Source organism: Pelophylax lessonae, assembly GCF_965119305.1.
Source record: "Pelophylax lessonae genome assembly, chromosome: 1".
Classification (NCBI taxonomy): domain Eukaryota; kingdom Metazoa; phylum Chordata; class Amphibia; order Anura; family Ranidae; genus Pelophylax; species Pelophylax lessonae.
In genome coordinates, this window is record NC_138768.1 from 688,151,849 (window position 1) to 688,170,277 (window position 18,429).

The following is an 18,429-nucleotide window of genomic DNA, read 5'->3' on the forward strand; positions in this document are numbered from 1 at the left end:
CACATCCAATCACAGTTAGAAGCACGCCCCTAGAGACACACTTAACCCCTCCTTCTCAAATAAAGTTAACTCCTTCCCTGCCGGTGTAATTTTTACAGTAACAGTGCATATGTATAGCACTGATTACTGTAGTAATGTCACTGGTCCCCCCCAAAAGTGTCAAAAATGTCAGTCAAGGGTCCGATGTGTCCGCCGCAATGTTGCAGTCCTGCAAAAAAAATCGCAGATCGCCGCCATTACTCGTTAAAAAAAAAAACAACAACAAAAATTACAAAAATCTTTCCTTTAGTTAGTAAACGCGGCTCGTTCACAGACAAGTCAGTGCGTGTGTCCGGCGGACTCGATGTCCGCCGGTCACACTACGATCGCTCCTGTGAACGGAGAAAGGCGGAGCGGCTTATGTAAACAAGCCGCCCGTCATTCTCCCTGGTGTAAAAATGAAGATCAGACAGTTCTACTATGTAGAACTGTTGATCTTTGTTTTTACACCAATAGCAATGTCCCTGCACAGTTAGAAACACGCCCCTAGGACACACTTAACCCCTCCCTGTCCAATAAAGTTAACCCCTTCCCTGCCAGTGTCATTTTTGCAGTAACAGTGCATATGTATAGCACTGATTACTGCAGTAATGTCACTGGTACCCCCAAAAGTGTCAAAAATGTCAGTCAAGGGTCCGATCTGTCCGCCGCAATGTCGCAGTACCGCAAAAATATATATATATATAGGTGTGATAGGAGGGTAACTATAGTGGTGTAAATTATTTCATTAGCGCAAGCATATATTTCTGCTACTATCACACCTATATATGTCTAGGTGTATATATACATACATGGGTGTGTATATATACCCCTATACACATGTTCAGATATCATGCCTGACTCCAAACATGTGCTCAAAAAATCACTATAGACGACTGCAGCCAAAAAGCAAGCTGACAGGGGCGAAGCCATATTACTGCAGCGAAAGTGACTTGAGAGAAACTAGCTTTTCTCTATAGCGGTCACCCTGATATGGAAGGGTTTGGTCACCCTGCCATAGCAGTCAGTTAAACCTACACTACATTACGGTCACCCTGACACTTCACACTTTCCCTACAGAAACTAAATTTTTGAAGCTAACTAAAGTGTAAAAGAGCACCCTAACTACACTAGATATCCCTTTCCTCACACTAATAAATGCTAAATGACACTTTTAAAGTAAAATTAACAGAACTGCTTCCACTCTCTTCCATGTCCCTGTATAACAATGCTAGGAATTTGGCGGGGGCTATCTTATATACTGGGGCGCGTATTCACTAATGATTGGACTATGGACCCCCTAGTCACTCCAATCACATTCCTAGCATTCTCCTGCCCCCTCAAATGGCTTTTGCTAATGGTTCTGGTCCAATCACGGGCTTTTAAAGCCCATTTCCTGAACCATTGCATTTTGGTCGGTTCTGGTTGCCGAATTCCGAACTTTTTCAGCAAAAAGTTCTAAATTTGGCTGAACCTCGAACACCCAATGTTCGGGTCGAGCCGATGGTCGACCCGAACCGTTCGATCATCCCTATTAACCACTTGCCGACTGCCTAACGACTATTTACGTCGGCAGTCAGCCCCTCACAGGCAAAGCGACGTAGTACTACGTCGCTAGCCTGCGAGGCTCTAGGGAGCGAGCGTGCGCCACTGGAGGCGCGCCCCCGCTCCCGCTCGCTCACGGACCCCCCCGCACGTGTGCCCGGCAGAACCGGTGTCCGCCGGGCACTCGTGATTGTCCGTTACAGCGGGAGAAAGGCAGGCGGCTAATGAAAATACAGCCACCTGTCATTCTCCCCTGTGTAAGAATTGAGATCATACGGTTCTGCTATGTAGGACCATTGATCTCTGTTCTTACACCTCAAGCCACATCCAATCACAGTTAGAAGCACGCCCCTAGAGACACACTTAACCCCTCCTTCTCAAATAAAGTTAACTCCTTCCCTGCCGGTGTAATTTTTACAGTAACAGTGCATATGTATAGCACTGATTACTGTAGTAATGTCACTGGTCCCCCCCAAAAGTGTCAAAAATGTCAGTCAAGGGTCCGATGTGTCCGCCGCAATGTTGCAGTCCTGCAAAAAAAATCGCAGATCGCCGCCATTACTCGTTAAAAAAAAAAACAACAACAAAAATTACAAAAATCTTTCCTTTAGTTAGTAAACGCGGCTCGTTCACAGACAAGTCAGTGCGTGTGTCCGGCGGACTCGATGTCCGCCGGTCACACTACGATCGCTCCTGTGAACGGAGAAAGGCGGAGCGGCTTATGTAAACAAGCCGCCCGTCATTCTCCCTGGTGTAAAAATGAAGATCAGACAGTTCTACTATGTAGAACTGTTGATCTTTGTTTTTACACCAATAGCAATGTCCCTGCACAGTTAGAAACACGCCCCTAGGACACACTTAACCCCTCCCTGTCCAATAAAGTTAACCCCTTCCCTGCCAGTGTCATTTTTGCAGTAACAGTGCATATGTATAGCACTGATTACTGCAGTAATGTCACTGGTACCCCCAAAAGTGTCAAAAATGTCAGTCAAGGGTCCGATCTGTCCGCCGCAATGTCGCAGTACCGCAAAAAAAATCGCAGATCGCCGCCATTACTCGTTAAAAAAAAAACACCAAAAATGACAAAAATCTTTCCCTTTGTTAGTAAACGCGATAACTTTTGCGCAAACCAATCAAAATACGCTTTTTGCGATTTTTTTTACCAAATATATGTAGCGTAAAACAATTTTGCCGAAAATGTTAAAAAATTTTGATTTTTACATTTTTTTGGGGGGGAATTTCATATAAAAAAAATGTGAAAAATATTGTTATTTTTGCAAAAATTACACTTTTTTTTTGTTTATAGCGCATGATCAAAAAATCGCATAGGTGATCAAATACCACCAAAAGAAAGCTCTGTTTGTGGGAAAAAAAGGACGTGAAATTCGTTTTAGGTACAGCTTCGCACGACCGCGCAATTGTCCGTCAAAGTCACGCAGTAAAAAATCGCAAAAAAAACCCTGGTCTTTTAGCAGCCAAATCCTCCGGGGCTTAAGTGGTTAAAGTCACGCAGTGCCGAATCGCAAAATAGGCCCTGGTCAGGAAGGGGGTAAAATCTTCCAGGGCTTAAGTGGTTAACCCACAAGTGCTTTTTTACCATTACTATTCCTTTATACTGGCATTTGAAATTTACAAATGCAGCAATTTAGAAATTGGATAAAGGGTTTAGCACTGGGAAACACTTTTTGAAAGATAAAAAGGGCATTTTATGTAAAACTCTATAGATCAGACAAAATGAGGCACAATTGAGGAGAAATGAGGGGCAGAGGGACTTTTTTCCAAATCAGGGACAGTCCCTCAAAATCAGGGACTGTTGGGAGCTTTGCAATAGTGTTCTGTATTTGCAGATCACTTACTCTAATTCAATAAACCTAAACCAAAACTGAAATCATTTTGTGGCTATGATGTCTGTTTTCTGTTAGTGGCTAGGGTAGCCATGTTTGCTCCAGGATAGGATAATGGTGGCACAGGAGAGTTGGGAGCAGGGAAGTATAAAGTTGGCCCTGCTAACTCCTATGGCTTGGTAGAACTTGGAGCTGACATCTTTATGCTACAGCACATTTAATTATTGTTGCAATAGAAATGAATCCCTTTCAGTTAGACAGAGAGCCCATTCATTTCTATCGTACAATTGTGTATGCAGGACATGGTGTTGGCATAAGAGTGAAGGGACCATTTTCGATTAATAGGTGAATAGGTACTCGTGATGAAAGGTCCAACTATGGATAAAACGTATCCCTCTGTAGTGTATACAAACCTGAACCAAAAGCACCAAGCCTGATTCCTCTTTGATCTCTCCTCTCTCTTCTATCTGCATGACTCACTCCTAATGCATTAAGCTGACACCTTAGCCTCCCAGGAGACAACCTGCCATCCTCTTTTCAGCATACAGCAGATTACTCATACCCTCGTCTCTATGTTTCTCTGGGCCTATAAAGAAGAGGGGAGGGGCATTTCTCTCCAATCAGCCACCAGATTTCACTGAGCTGTGTGCTCTTATTCTGCAAATTCTGTGTAAAATGTGTGTCTTGGAAGACTGTAGATGATAGAGGCTGCAGATAAACAGCTACAACTTATGTAGGAGGATTTGTTTCATCTCTGTGTACCACCTGAGGCTGGCTGCTTCACTGGGTATATGTAAGGGCTTACAACCACTTTAAATGATCCTTTAACCCTTTCACTGCCATGTCCTCACATTACTCCTTCTGCTATAAGCTCAAGGTGACTTCAGTGATCATGAACATATAACAGAACTGTTCAGCAGGTTCTGCTGAACAAACTAATAGCTTTGATTAGTGGCTAACATGTCATAAATCAGAGTTATTAACCTCTCCACGTCCTTGCCATTAGCTGCTAAAATGCAACCCTCCCTTGCTGCCCCCTTCCAGTGCCACGCCTTTGTCCCCCAGCACCGCTCCCCTCCCCCATCAACATCAATGCCCTGTGGCTCCCGTGCAATAACTGACTTACCTCGCCTGCCTCTTCCGCCGGCGATTGCATGGGAGCCAAAGGCTAAAAATAGCCAAATAATAAAAATATTGACCCACCCTACAGCTGCGACCCCCTTTCAGTGCCTTCCCATCCTCACTGATCCTCGGGGAGGGCAGTGCTGCTGCTTGGCTCTCCCTCCTTTCCTTTAATGGACACAGAGATCAGTGCTCATCACTTCCGTGTTTATTTATCACTGCAGCATAATAAACTTTTTTGTGAAAATAGCGATTTGTGCAAATATCACGGGGCCTTAAAAATCAGTAGCACCTTCTTTTTATTCTACTGGTCCTGTGCTTTCAGAAAATATATAGTATGGTATTAAAATTTGCAAATATTTGTTATTTATTAAACGCTTGGCTACAGGGCATTTTTACCCTCTTCCTGTCCAGGGCAATTTTGAGCTTTCAGTTCTGTCACATTTTCAGTGACAATTTCACAGTTATGCAACACTGTACCCAAACAATTTTTTTACATAGAGCTTTCTGTTGGTGGTATTTAATCACCACTGTTTTTTTTGCCAAATAAACGAATAAAGACCGCAAATAAAAAGAAAAAAAAAGGTTTTCATCGTTTTTGCAAACATAATTTTTCAATTTTTCTCCTGCACTGATGTGCGCTGCTTATGAGGCTGCACTGATGTGCACTGATAGGCTGCACTGATGGGCATTGATGAGGCAGCACTGATGGGCATTGATGGGCATTGATAGGCTACACTGATAGGCACTGATGAGGCGACACTGGTGGGCACTGATAGGTGGTACTCATGGGCACTGATAGGCGACACTGATAGGCGGTACTTGTGGGCACAAATTGGCATCACTGGTGGGCACAGATTGGTAGCACAGCACAAGTGGGCACTGTTAGTACTGCACTGATAATCAGGATACTGATAATCGAAAATGTTGTTTTGATAAACATTTGCGCAAATATCACGGGGCCATAAACATCAGTAGCTTCTTTTTATTCTACTGGTCATGTGCTTTCAAATATGTATATATATATATATATTTACAATATATATATATAATTTACAAATTCTGAAAGCTGTAAGGGAAAAATAAAAAAAATGTAAATATTGCAAAAATTGGTCTGGCCACCTGAGTTTAAAAGTGGAGCAAAAGGCCTGGCAGTGAAAGGGTTAAAAATTTGTCTACCAAGGTATGTTTATAAATGGCTTGGTAGACAAGTGGTAGACAAATGGCTGCTGCTTACAGCTCTGAGCTTGGCATCAGCTTTATGAGTGGGCGAACGGCTTTCGGATAAAAGTGATCGAGCAGCTCTAGAGCCACCCAAACACCTTTATGGGTCTATCAAAGGGTGCCTCCTCGCTAAAGGCACCTGAGGTGGTTCCTGGGCTCTCCAGTTCCTCTGGGAACCTGGGACCACAGGAGACAGCTTCAGGAGGAACTCATCTGTTCCCCAATTCCCTCTGTGACTTATGACCTTGGAAGCTGCATTTGAGGGCAGGGGATGCTTGTTAGCTTGCTTGTGAAAGCAATAAAAGTAAAGAAATACAAAAAGAATTAGATAAAATAAATAAAATATATATATTTTTTTAAAGCTTTCCCGTCAACCCTGGACACCTCCTATATAAAAAACACACAGTAAGGCAATCACATTTATGTAAACATCAATTATGCCACACATGTGAGGCATCAACATGAATGTCGGAGTGAGAATAATATTTGTAGAACCATAGTTCACAGTTACCTTTAAACTCATAACCTGTAAGGGCTTTCAAAGCTTCGCCTATGGAGCATTTTGCGTGCCATAATTTTCTGTGATTCCACAAGCAGGTACAATTTTAGGACCTGACATGACATTTTACCAAAAATTGGGTATAATATTGAGTTTGTTTGCACTAAAATTCATTTTTGTATTTCTTTCTGAACATATGCATTTGATAAATAACTGCTCAAATATATATATAACAAAAAAAATTACAACTACCACCATTTTTTTCCAGGGTCTATACTTTCAGAAAATATATACTTTTTGGAGGATTTTACAGCAATTTCTAGCTAAGAATGCGTATTTTATTATGTGTGCAAACATTTTTTAAAACTGCTCCAGAGGACAAATGGTTTATCAAAGCTTATTATATGCAATCATTTAAATACATACTGTATACACTTCTTCGGAACCAGAAGAATTTCTATATTTCAGCTACAGGCTTGTTGATTCTGCTTTTTGACATTACTTATGATACTTATGTAATACAATTGTATTTTGATAGTATTGTCTAGCAAAAATTATTTAATTGACTATATTGTTTAACCACCTCCTGCCCGCCGCATAGACAATTGACAGCAGTGGGATGGTTCTCTTGTTCTGGGACAACATCTCTGGTAAAGAGCTGATGACGCGGTAAACAATATAATGCAGATTATCGACTTTCCTCTCCTCACACTGACAGTGCGTGAGGAGTGGAGAGCTGATCAGCGTTATTTCTTCTCAGTGGAGACCTGCACAGATAATCAGGGCACTAATAGCCACTGCCCTGATTATCAGTGCAGCCCCAACAGTGCCCAGCAGTGATGCCAGTCAGTGCTCATTAGTGATGCCAGTCAGTGCCCATCAGTTGTGCCAATCAGTGCCCATTAGTGATGCCCATCAGTGCTGTCTTACAGTGCATAAAAGTTCCACCTATCTGTGCCCATCAGTGCCATCTATCAGTACTCATCAGTGCTGCATATTAGTGCCCCCTCATCAGTTCTACCTCATTAGTGCCCTTCAGTGCCTTCTCATTAGTGCCTATCAGTGTCACCTCATCAGTGCCCATCAGTGCCACCTCATCAGTGCCCAGCAGTGCTGCCTCATCAGTGCACATCAGTGAAGGAGAAATATTACTTATTTACCAAGCTTTCTAACAGAAACTAACAAAAAATATATATATATTTTTTTAATTTTTGTTCTTTTTTCGTTTTATTTAGCAAAAAATAAAAAGTGGTGATTAAATTCCACCAAAAGAAAGCTCTGTCTGTCTCAAAAAAAAAAATGAAAAAAATTGTTGTTTGCGTACAGAGTTGCATGACCACGCTATTGTCATTCAAAATGTGACAGTGCTGAAAGCTGAAAACTGGCCTGGGCAGGAAGGGGGTGGAAGTGCCCGGTATTGAAGTAGGTAAAGACACAAAAATATATATAAAAAAAAAAAGCCCTTTTTATCTAGTTTGACCAGTATCATTTTAAAATGAGAAGCGTTACTTTAGATAAAATGTGCAAACTGTTTTCGGTAATTTGTTTTATTATGTTTATAATAACATTAAATTAATAAAAATAAAATGAAAAAATAATTAATTCATGAATGGTAAAAAAAAACCCATAAATAAATGCTTTATTTTTTGAGCAGGAAAAGATTAGAACCCCTGACAGGTGTCACTGGAACAGGGGCTGGGAAGAATTCTTCTACTGGGGATATCTGTTTCAGGGACAACTGTTTAAGGCCTCTTTCACACGGGCGTTCCGTATGTCCGTATATCACCCCATCCGTTTGCGGGTGATATACGGACATAATGCATGTCAATGGGATTGTGGATGTCAGCGGATGACCACTGTTGACCACACGCTGACATCCGTTTTGCGTCCTTTCAGTTCTGTTCCGTTTTTTTGAAACGGAACAGAACCCTATTTTTCTTCCATTTAAAAAAAAAGGAAAGGACGCAAAATCGGATGTCTGCGGTGTCATCCGCTGACATCCGCAATCCCATAGACATACATTATGTCCGTATATCATCTGCAAAAGGATGGGATGATATGCGGACATACGGACCGGATGACACAAGTGTCATCCGTGTCCTTAAAAAAAAATAAAAAAAAGTGCCGGAGCACTTTGTGTGAAAGAGGCCTTACACTTACAGCTGTGAACAGATAAATCTGTTGATACTAAAGAACTAAGGCAATTGTGAGGATGAGTAGTGCATCAATGTAAGGGAATCATCATAAAAATTGCCAGTAACAGGAATGCTTCACCAATGCAACCCCCTACCAATAGGGGAATCTTACCACTGAATGAAAGAATATAAACAAGAGGATTCATCAGGTATATTATCAAAACTCACAAAAAGTCCACAGACCTTGTATAAAACCAACCCAACTGACAAGAAGGTTGAGATGTTGAAATGTGTCGCTGAGACCTAGGCACAACTTAGATGTGCATACTGATGCCTTTCAAGGGCAAGCCATTTTCAACAGAACATCTGTTTCAGTGAGAACTGTTTAAGAAGGGAATTCCCCTCACTTTTAGGAGATTTATGTTTATGTACAGCTATGTCTCCAGGCCAGAAGGTGAAGGAGAAATTTTCCTAATAGGACAAGGACAGCAAAAAAAAAAAAAAAGAAAAGCAAAAACATAGAGGGGTTCCAATAATTTCTTAGCCTATCCAAAGCTGATAGAAAAACATTTTGTCTAGAAATATAGTTGAATGTCCACTGAGGATTTAAAAGAGGCTTACCTAGGCTTTTGTGGTTTTGTGTAGAGGTTGTAAACCACGGATGTTGCAAAGAAAAAAAACAAACAAACCTGCAAGGCAATGGCATAATGTGCTAGTAAGCATCACATACTAGCACGTTATGAAATACTCACCTTGGAGCGAAGCCCTCCAGCACTGTAACGTCACCGCTGAGAGGGCTGAAATGTTCCCCATATCTTTCTTGCGGGTATGCGTGCTCCGCCTATGTGATTGGCCGGAGACGAGGTTCCGGCACAAAGCTCTGAAGTTCCGGCAAGGTATGCCGGACCTTCAGAGTGCATCCGCCAGTGATGTCACTGGATGCATGCAGGGTGAATATCGCTTAAATGGTGCATGTTTAGGAGATATTCGTTTTACTAATTTTACTAATTTTATAGGGTTACCTGTAGCTAAAAATGACCAGGCGGGGTTTACAACTGCTTTAATAAAAAATAATATTGTTACAATATAGTAATTGATGAAACCTACAAACCCTGTCTGCAAAATTTAAATATATAGGAGCTGCTGTCAGTGCTCCTGAGTAATGCTGGCCATACACTATACAAAAAATTCGGCTGAAATTCAGTCATTTGGACAGTTCGTTCGTTTTTCAGCTAGTTAATGGGCACAAATCGGTAATCAGTTGTGACGTTTTTGAGCCGAAAAAAACGAAGAACAATTTTGGAAATTTTCTGCCGAACAAACGATAAATTGAAAGGTTAATGTTTTTCTCGTCCAAACTGTTTGCACTAGGTAAATGTGAAAAACACAAAAAGAAAACACAAAATAATTTATGTCCACTGAACGATTTATCGGTCATTACATGATGGCACTATCGTTGGCTCTCACGGCCGAGTGTTTGTTTTTCGAAAATGAGTTTGAACAATTTTTTGTATAGTGTATGGCCCGCATTAGAGGACCCCTAATCTCACACTGGGACTATCCAGTGCATACAGTACAGCCAAGCAGCTACAGTAGAAGTCTGATGTAGCACCTTACGTTGTCTGTTATTTAAATGTGGCCTTGGTTTATACCACATTTTCTCAATTCATGTTTAATTGAAATAAACTTTGGGTAATTAATCATCATTGATCAATTTGTTGGAGCAACTCTTTTCATTTGCTCGCAATAATGCAAGAATTATAATTCACTATAACAAAATAATTCAATAGAAAACTGACCTGCAGTCATCTAAATCATCATCCCACTCATCACCATCATTATTAGGGGAAGCAGTACTCTCAAACGGGGCTGTAGGTACTGGTGCTAGGGTTTCTGCACCAGCCCCCTCCTCCCTTACATTCTTCTTGATAATTTTATCTTCTCTACAGTGAAACTGGCACTTCCGTGAATCTGTGCAACAAGGCTGCACTTTTCTTTTTATTCTCCTGTTAGGATATCGCTTTATTTCAGTAGATGATGGAGATGATGAAGAAATGTTGGATTCTTTGCACTTTGATATTTTTCTCCTTCTGTGGCTGGGAACTGAGTTGCACACATTGTTATTTTGCTGTTGTTGACCTTTCTGAGAATTTGAGCCTTTGGATCGTAGAGAAACCATTTCAATTGCATTAGACTCTGAGGAACCTTCATAGTTGTGATGAGGTCTCTCTAGTTTCCTTCCTCTCCTATATGTTTTTACTTTTTCAGGTCTTTTAATTCTTCTGGCCCAGTGCCTTTCATCTGATGAGGATTCTGTATCAGACGCATCTAATCTTTGAGCTTCATTGTGAGGATTTATCGTTCTCTGCTTTTCTGTTTGGGCACAGGAAGCACAGCTCACCCGTTTACGTCTTATTCTTCTTTTGACTTGTTTTTTGCCATTCTCCCTACCAGAAGGTGCAAATGGCATGACAGGGGTAGTATGGATTAGGTTCTCTTCCGAAACATCAAGCAAGGTTGTTCTAAAATGCAAAGCCATGGGCAAAACAAAATGGGAAAGAAAGTGATGAAGAAAAAAAAAGATGAATAGATGAAAAACAATGAAACAGTAATAGCAACAAAAAAGGGTGCATGAAAATGTGATGAGAAATCAAATGTATAAAAACAACTGAAAAAAAAAAAAAAAAAAAACTAGAAAAATAAGAATTCCTATATTTTTCAATTATCCGGTTATTTGTGCCTCCGAATGAATAAAGTCACAGTCTCTACAGTCTCTACTTACCGACATATATCCTGAGTTGATGGACACACAGATGTTTGTGAGTAGCTCCTAGGTGCTGTGCCTGTAATTGGACTGCTGGCCTATAAGGAAAGAAAAAATATATTAACAATTCCCCTAAAGTTTATTTTATGCCTTTCAAAAATTGATTACTGCGGTTATGCAATAATTTGATTATCAACTTTTAATTTTATAACTGTACGTACATATGAAAGACGTATATATGTCCCTCTAATTGGCTTTACCTACTTTGTAGAATATGAGCTAAGAAGCCTCTTTCAGATAAAGTCTGGTCAGTTACTTGTTCTCAGAGACCAAATGAATGCTTCCTTCCCCTCTAGGCAAATTGTCTTGTGCCTCCCCACATTATACCACGGTTGACTGGCTTGTTTTAGTATTACCCTAACAAAATCAGATATCATGTTAAGTAATGAGTAAAACTTGAACTTAGCAGTGAAACCTATTGAATTATTTGGGGGGGGGGGGGTACCTTGTTACTAACTTCTGGCCTTTTTCAAGGCTAATAGGCAAGTTTTTGTTGAAATGAGGTATGGGCTACATTTAATAAAGCAAAAAGTATGCAAATACTGTACAATAGGGAGAAGGTCCTTTTAATGCGACTTCAAGGGTCACATGGAAAAACCACACATTCTTTAATGTTAATGCTTGGGAAATGCCTTTAAGCTGTGTATGATGTTACCGAACAGTACAACGTTCATTGGAGGGTATAAAAGTATCAACTGTATTCTGGTATTACAATTTTTTTTTTTTTTGCCTTCACTTGACTTTGCTTTACTTTAGGTAATTTTGGGTGCAAAACGTAATGCTTTATCCAGTAGTAATTGGCCTAAATTGAATGGTGGAAATAGTAGCCACAACAGAACTAAACACTAAAAAAAAGGTTTACTCTTAAAAAATAAAGCTATGCCCCTTAACTTGGATAGTTTGTAGTAGTGTAGCGGTGTATTACAAGTTTAATTAAATGTCCAAACAGAGGGCACAAAATCACATTTAAATCAAAATTTGAGAAACAGTAGCCACAAATATTGTACTGTGACTCCATAGTGTAGTTCCAGATAGCAGCAATAATCAGCTACTGATGCAAAAAAAAAAAAAAAATTACACTATAACAATCCCCAAGTTTGTCAGTCTGACCCCACTTTGTTCAGATATTTGCACTTCAACCACTCCAATATCCAATATAATCTAATTCAAATTTCCTGGCCTGGGCTGCCCTAGAGTAGTAGTTTCCTAGCCGCAAAGCATTATTTTTCATGTTATTTTATTTATCTTTTATTTTCAAAGGAATTTATATTTTTTCTGTATTTTTGATATTGATGTTGGGCTGCAAACAGCAGAGGCCAGGCACATCTGCAATTCATCTGCTTTGCCTTTATAATTTTTCTCTTTTCAGACACTGCTATGGGCAAGGGCTGTCTATTCTTCCCCAAATCAAGAACGTAAAAAAAAAAAAAAAGAAAATGACAAGTATGCCTAAAAGGATAAATAGAGATTAAACCACATTGTGGTATTAGGTGGTAAGCCTCACCAATGTGACCTCTTCCTCCTCCTTTTTCTTCTTCAGACCCATCTACCTGACCAAATGCTCAGTGTCTGCCACCCCTCTCTGTTATTCCCTCCACTGGCTTCCAATTGCCCAGTGAATTAAATTCAAAATACCAAAATACAAAGCCATCCACAACTCTGCCCCGATTGACATCACCAATTTTGTTTCCAAATATCACCCAAACCAACCTCTCCACTCCTCCCAAGACCTCCTGTTCTCAAACCATCTTGTCTCCTCCCATGCTCGTCTATGACTTCTCCAGGGCCTCCCCCATTCTCTGGAACTTTCTACCTCAGTCTGTCTAGCTATCTCCTACTCTCCACCTTACTGAACTTTTATCATTTTCATCAGCTCACCCCCCATAGGTATAACCTTTTGTACCACCCTATTAGCTTGTTAGTGCTGATGAGCAGCAGGGCCCTCTTAACTCTCTTGTATTTTACAGTATTGTAACTGTACTGTCTCTCTTTATATTGTAAAGTGTTGTGCAAACTGTTGGCACTATAGTAATCCTGTATTAAAATAATATTAATGCATGCTATCTTCCTGCACAGTTGTTTATAAATATCCTAAGTACAGGACTTTTAAAAAAAAATATCTAGTTAAGTGCACCTAAGAGCTGAATGATAATTTAAATATTTGCATGAGATTAGGCAGTTATCCAGTGAAACATATTTTACCTACCCAATAGAATATATTTAAGATGGTTTTCTCTTATATTTACCAGAATGAAAAAATGGAAAGCACAGGGCTACAAGGAATACAATAGGAAATGCAAGAGGAAAATCAGAGCAGCTAAAATTGATTATGAGATACGCACTGTTTCAGAAAGCAAGAATAGCATGAAAAAGTTCTCTAAATATATCAACAGTTAAAAAGCAAAAACAACAACTAGACTTCATGAAGGATGAAAATGAGATTTTAGTCACAGGTAACACAGATAAGATTATTGTGTTGAATACATTTTTTTTCTTCAGTTTATATTCATGAAAAAGAAAGATTTATTAGAAGGAATAGCAATGCTAATAAAAATGTAAGAGAAGTGTACTTGAGGTTGTCAGAAAATAAAATCCAAAACAGACTAAAAAAATAGACTAAAAAAGGTAAATATAAACAAGTCATCAGGGCCTTATGACTTGGGCCCCTTTCACACAGGGGAGTCCGTCAGACGGACTCTGTTTTTCTCAGTGGGGGATCGATCCACCAGCTGTGTCTCTGCGCTGTGTGCAGAGACACAACTGTCAGGTCCCGCTGTTCTCTATGGGGGAATCGGATGGGAACGGACCGTCTGTCCATTTTCATCCGATCCCATCCGCTGGACGGATGGAAAAGAGGGTTTCCATCCATCCAGATTTGACGGATTGGATGTAAGCGGACATGTCTCCGCTGACATCCGATGCCCCATAGAGATACATGAGGCATCCATTCAGATCCGCCAAAAAAACGGACAGGCAGATTTGAACGGTCCGCCTGTGTGAAAGGGGCTTAATACCCACAAGTTCTTGGTTTTAGAGATTGCAAAGTCACTCTTCCTGATTTCCAAGATTCCTTAATGACTAGAATAATACCTGCATTGATTGGCGTAAAGAAAATTTGGCTCAAATATTCTTTACTGAGCTTCTAGGGGTTCCCTGTGCCTTTAAAGGATGAATAGGCTTCCTCCAGCCATACCTGCCATTAATTTATTCATTGCTATGTATGCTCCAACCTGGAATCTCCCAAAGATCCACAATTTACAAAAGGGCCTTGTCAAGGAGGTGCAACTTCTTTACACAGTATATTTGCAAATGTTGTGCAACTAAAAGATCTGTTTTACCCCAAATTGTTAGATTTCTAGACAATGTAATTAGTTTTTTTTTTTTTTTTTTGTTTTAGTTTTTTTTTGCAAGCTAGCTGGTAAGAGCCGGTTCACACTGAGGCGACACGACTCCTTACTACTTCGGGGGCGACTTGTGCAGTTCCGTGCACCACGACTTCGGAGCGACTTGCAGGGACTTCACATAATGGAAGTCTATGCAAGTCGCTCCGAGGTCGCCCCGAAGTAGTACAGGACCCTTTTTCTAAGTCGGAGCAACTTGTGTCGCTCCTATTAGAACGGGTCCTGTAGCGGTCAATGGACCGCGAGGGAGCGCGACTTGCCAGGCTGACAAGTCGCCTGACAAGTCGCGCTAGTGTGAACCGCCTCTTAGTGTGCTAGGAAAATTATTGTTGTGTGTGTGTGTACTGTGCAAAACCCTTCCATATGCATTTTCCTTTAACCCTTTTACTGTCACTGCTGTAATCCATATATGCTTACCTCCCAAATTTTTGAGATGGGAACAAGGGACACCTATTAGCAAAAGTATATAGGCATAAGACACACACCCCTGCCACGCCCTCTTAAAGGAGAGTTATACAAAATATTAGTTAAACCTACAAGTGCTTTTTTCTTTTTTTTTTTAACCACTACTATTCCCTTATACTGGCTTTTGAAATTTACAAGTGCAGTAATTTAGAAATTGGATGAAAAATTTAGTATTGTGAAACACTTTGTAAAAGATAAATAGTGCATTTTTTACACAACTATATAGATCAGATTAAAATGAGGGATAAATGAGAATGAAAGAGGGACAGAGGGACTTTGTTCCAAATCAGGGACAGTTCCTTCGAAATCAGGGAGGTATGGTTATGGTGGTGTTGATGGAGGGTTTTAAACACACTCCCAGCAGCTACACTTTTTGCATAAAAGACTCAGTTTTTAAAGCAAATAGTTAGAAAGTGAAATTTATTTATTTATTAATTTTTTTTTTGCAGGTTAGTGTGCTTTTTTAAAAAAACTCATGCAAATTAAACTTATTTACATTAGAGAGGAGGCGCTTAAGAGCTTAAAAGGAGATATGATTTCTATCTACAAATCAATCAATGGTGATTGTAAGAGCTCGTTTACACTTGCAGTTGGGGGGGTAAACCCCCACAGTTATGCCATGTTTTTACGACCCCTCAACTGCTCCCCATTTAGCTAAGAAGGCAGTGGCCAGGAGTGTAAACATGCCATAGCTGTGACGCTTTGGTTCACAACTGCAGCAGGAATTACACACCCGTTGTGTTTGGCAGGTGATACCGCCATCTGAGCAGGACCCATTCAAGTGATTGTGGCTACACTGTAACCATCCCACAACCAAGCACAAAGCATGTGGTTGCAGCACAGTAGTCCAGCATTTAGGGGGTTAAAACAAGCAATGAGAAGGTGATTCAACACCTCCTCGCTGCCCTTCAAATGCTCTCAGAAGAGCAATCTGAACACGGAGCGATTCTTAGAGAGCACCACAATTATAAATGAGCACTAATGGTAATAATTTGATTAATCTTAGGTCTCTAACAAGCACATGGGATCACAAAGGAAATTTGGTTTAAATCTGAAATTGCAGAGGGGGCTATTTATGGTCTGTGCTGCAAAAATGTGGAACTTCCTTCCCCAGGAAGAAGTATCAGCTGACGAGTAAAGACATTCTCTCATATTTACCCACTTGCCACCCAAGCAAATTCTGACACTTTTTACTCCTACATGTAAAAATCATAACTTTTTGCTAGAAAATTACTCAGAACCCCCAAACATTATATATATATTTAGCAGGGACACTAGGGAATAAAATGGTGGTTGTTGCAATTCTTTATTTCACATGGTATTTGTGCAGCAATTTTTCAAACACAATATTTTGGGGGGAAAAAAACACAACCTTTACCCCAATTGTTTTGTATAATGTGAAAGAGGAGTAAACAGATACCTAATATGTCACGCTTTAAAATTGCGCACACTTGTGGAATGCCATCAAACTTCAATATTTAAAAATGTTTTGGGCTACATTTAAAACATTTTTACAGGTTAGCAGTTTAGAGTTACAGAGAAGTTCTAGTGCTAGAATTATTGCTCTTGCTCTAAGGATCACAGCGATATCTCACGTGTGTGGTTTGAATGCCGTTTACATATGCAGGTGCGACCTATATATGCATTCGCTTCTGTGTACAAGCACGAGGGGATGGGGGCACTTAAAAAATTTAACTTTTTTGAATTTAATTTATATATTTTTTTCATACTTTCCCTTTATTTTTATTTTTTATCACTTTTATTCCTATTACAAGAAATGTAATAGGAATAGGGCATGGCAGGTCCTCTTTACAGAGAGATCTGGGGTCTATAAGTCCCCAAATCTCTCTTCTATGCTAGCAAGCCTGAAATAAAAAAAAAAAACGATCTCAGGCTCCCCAGCAAAAATCTGTCTGCAGGCGACAAAAGTAACGTTATGACATCGCTTCCAGCTTCCAAGGGTCATAGAGATGGCCTGGGAACATCTGATCCACGGCCACCTCCATGGTAAACCACCACCGGCGGATTCATTCTTCAGCTCCCCGATTGCACTAGCAAACCTGGAGAAGCATGGGAGGTAAGTCCCCTTCCGCCAGCTTTAAAAGCAATCAAGCGGCTAAACAGATGCTATGAATGATTTTACATTGCAGGGAATCGCATGCTGAAAAAAGATATCTGGATGATTCCTGCAGCTGCCAGCATCATTCAGATATCACCACTTCAAGCCCCTGATGTCAAATGATGTCAAACCGAGGAAAGTGGTTAAAAAAACTTCCATATGTCTTCATATGTCTTCCTTGATGAGCACAATATACAGGGATATAGTGTGTATAGTCTTAGAACTGCCACAGAGATAAGTTGCAGTGGATGGACCGGCCTTTTACCAACCTTAACTACTTAGTAACTAATGGATAGCATCAGATTGAATGAACTCTCCACTTCAAGCAGCTGCTCTCTGATGCCACTTGAACTCCAGGAGTGCAGGAGGCAAGCTGAACTGTCCACATTCTTTATTCAGGAGTAGAGAAAAAAGCCTTTACACACTGTATCGATCACAAGAATCCATGTTTATTGTAAAAACCATCCACAAACATAGCAAAGACTGTCCCTGCCTTAAGACTGCTCCCTTTAACGCATTTTTCCCAATCAGGATTTCGTCGTAGAGGTCACGACTAAGCCCTGAGTGAGTGAAACATGTCAGAGAGGCACTCCTTAAGCAGGATCTGTCTTTGCTATGATTGTGGACAATTTGCACAATAATCATGGATGCTTGTGTTCGATCCAGTGTGCGGTGGCTTTTCTCTTTACTACTATGTACCTATGTTTGTTGAAGTTATTCTACATACTCCATTACGTGAGAATTCCCAAAAAGTGTAAGAAATGGTCAAGCAGTTTAACCTTTCAGCAATATTTTGGGTAGAATGGTGTTTTAAATATAATGTACAACTACAGTATGTTGTTCAAATTTATACTTATTTAAATATTGTAGTTATAGCTAAAATCCAAGGTAATGTGGTGTCCTTTACCTTATAAAATTTATATGAATCTGTTGTTATTATATTTCCACCATGTTTAAAAAAACACTGTACACAATTAACGATTGGGGACCATACTGGGAAACATAGTGTTAGTACAGAATACTACCTCTTATAGCAAATACAAATATTAGAATATTTTTAACAGCACAAATTCTTATAGATCAGTCAAATGAAGAATTTTTTCCTGTTTATTATATTCTGTTACAGTTTATCAACATCTAGATATTTTATCAAATAATTCTTGGCCTAGTCATTTTTTTTTTTTTTTGGGTGGAAGAAGGGTATTTATATATGTATGTGATTTTTAATACTAT

At 39.9% G+C, this 18,429-nt stretch overlaps 1 protein-coding gene across 1 annotated transcript in view; it reads right to left on the minus strand.

The window, feature by feature from the left end:
• The window catches only part of MARCHF1 (membrane associated ring-CH-type finger 1), a 524,379-nt gene that overhangs the window by 198,792 nt on the left and 307,158 nt on the right, over positions 1 to 18,429 (minus strand). The window contains exons 3-4 of the mRNA XM_082260062.1: positions 11,170 to 11,249; positions 10,187 to 10,909 (exon numbers count right to left, since the gene is read on the minus strand). Coding sequence (XP_082116188.1) covers positions 10,187 to 10,909; positions 11,170 to 11,249 — 803 coding nt within the window. The remainder of the gene's footprint in view (positions 1 to 10,186; positions 10,910 to 11,169; positions 11,250 to 18,429) is intronic.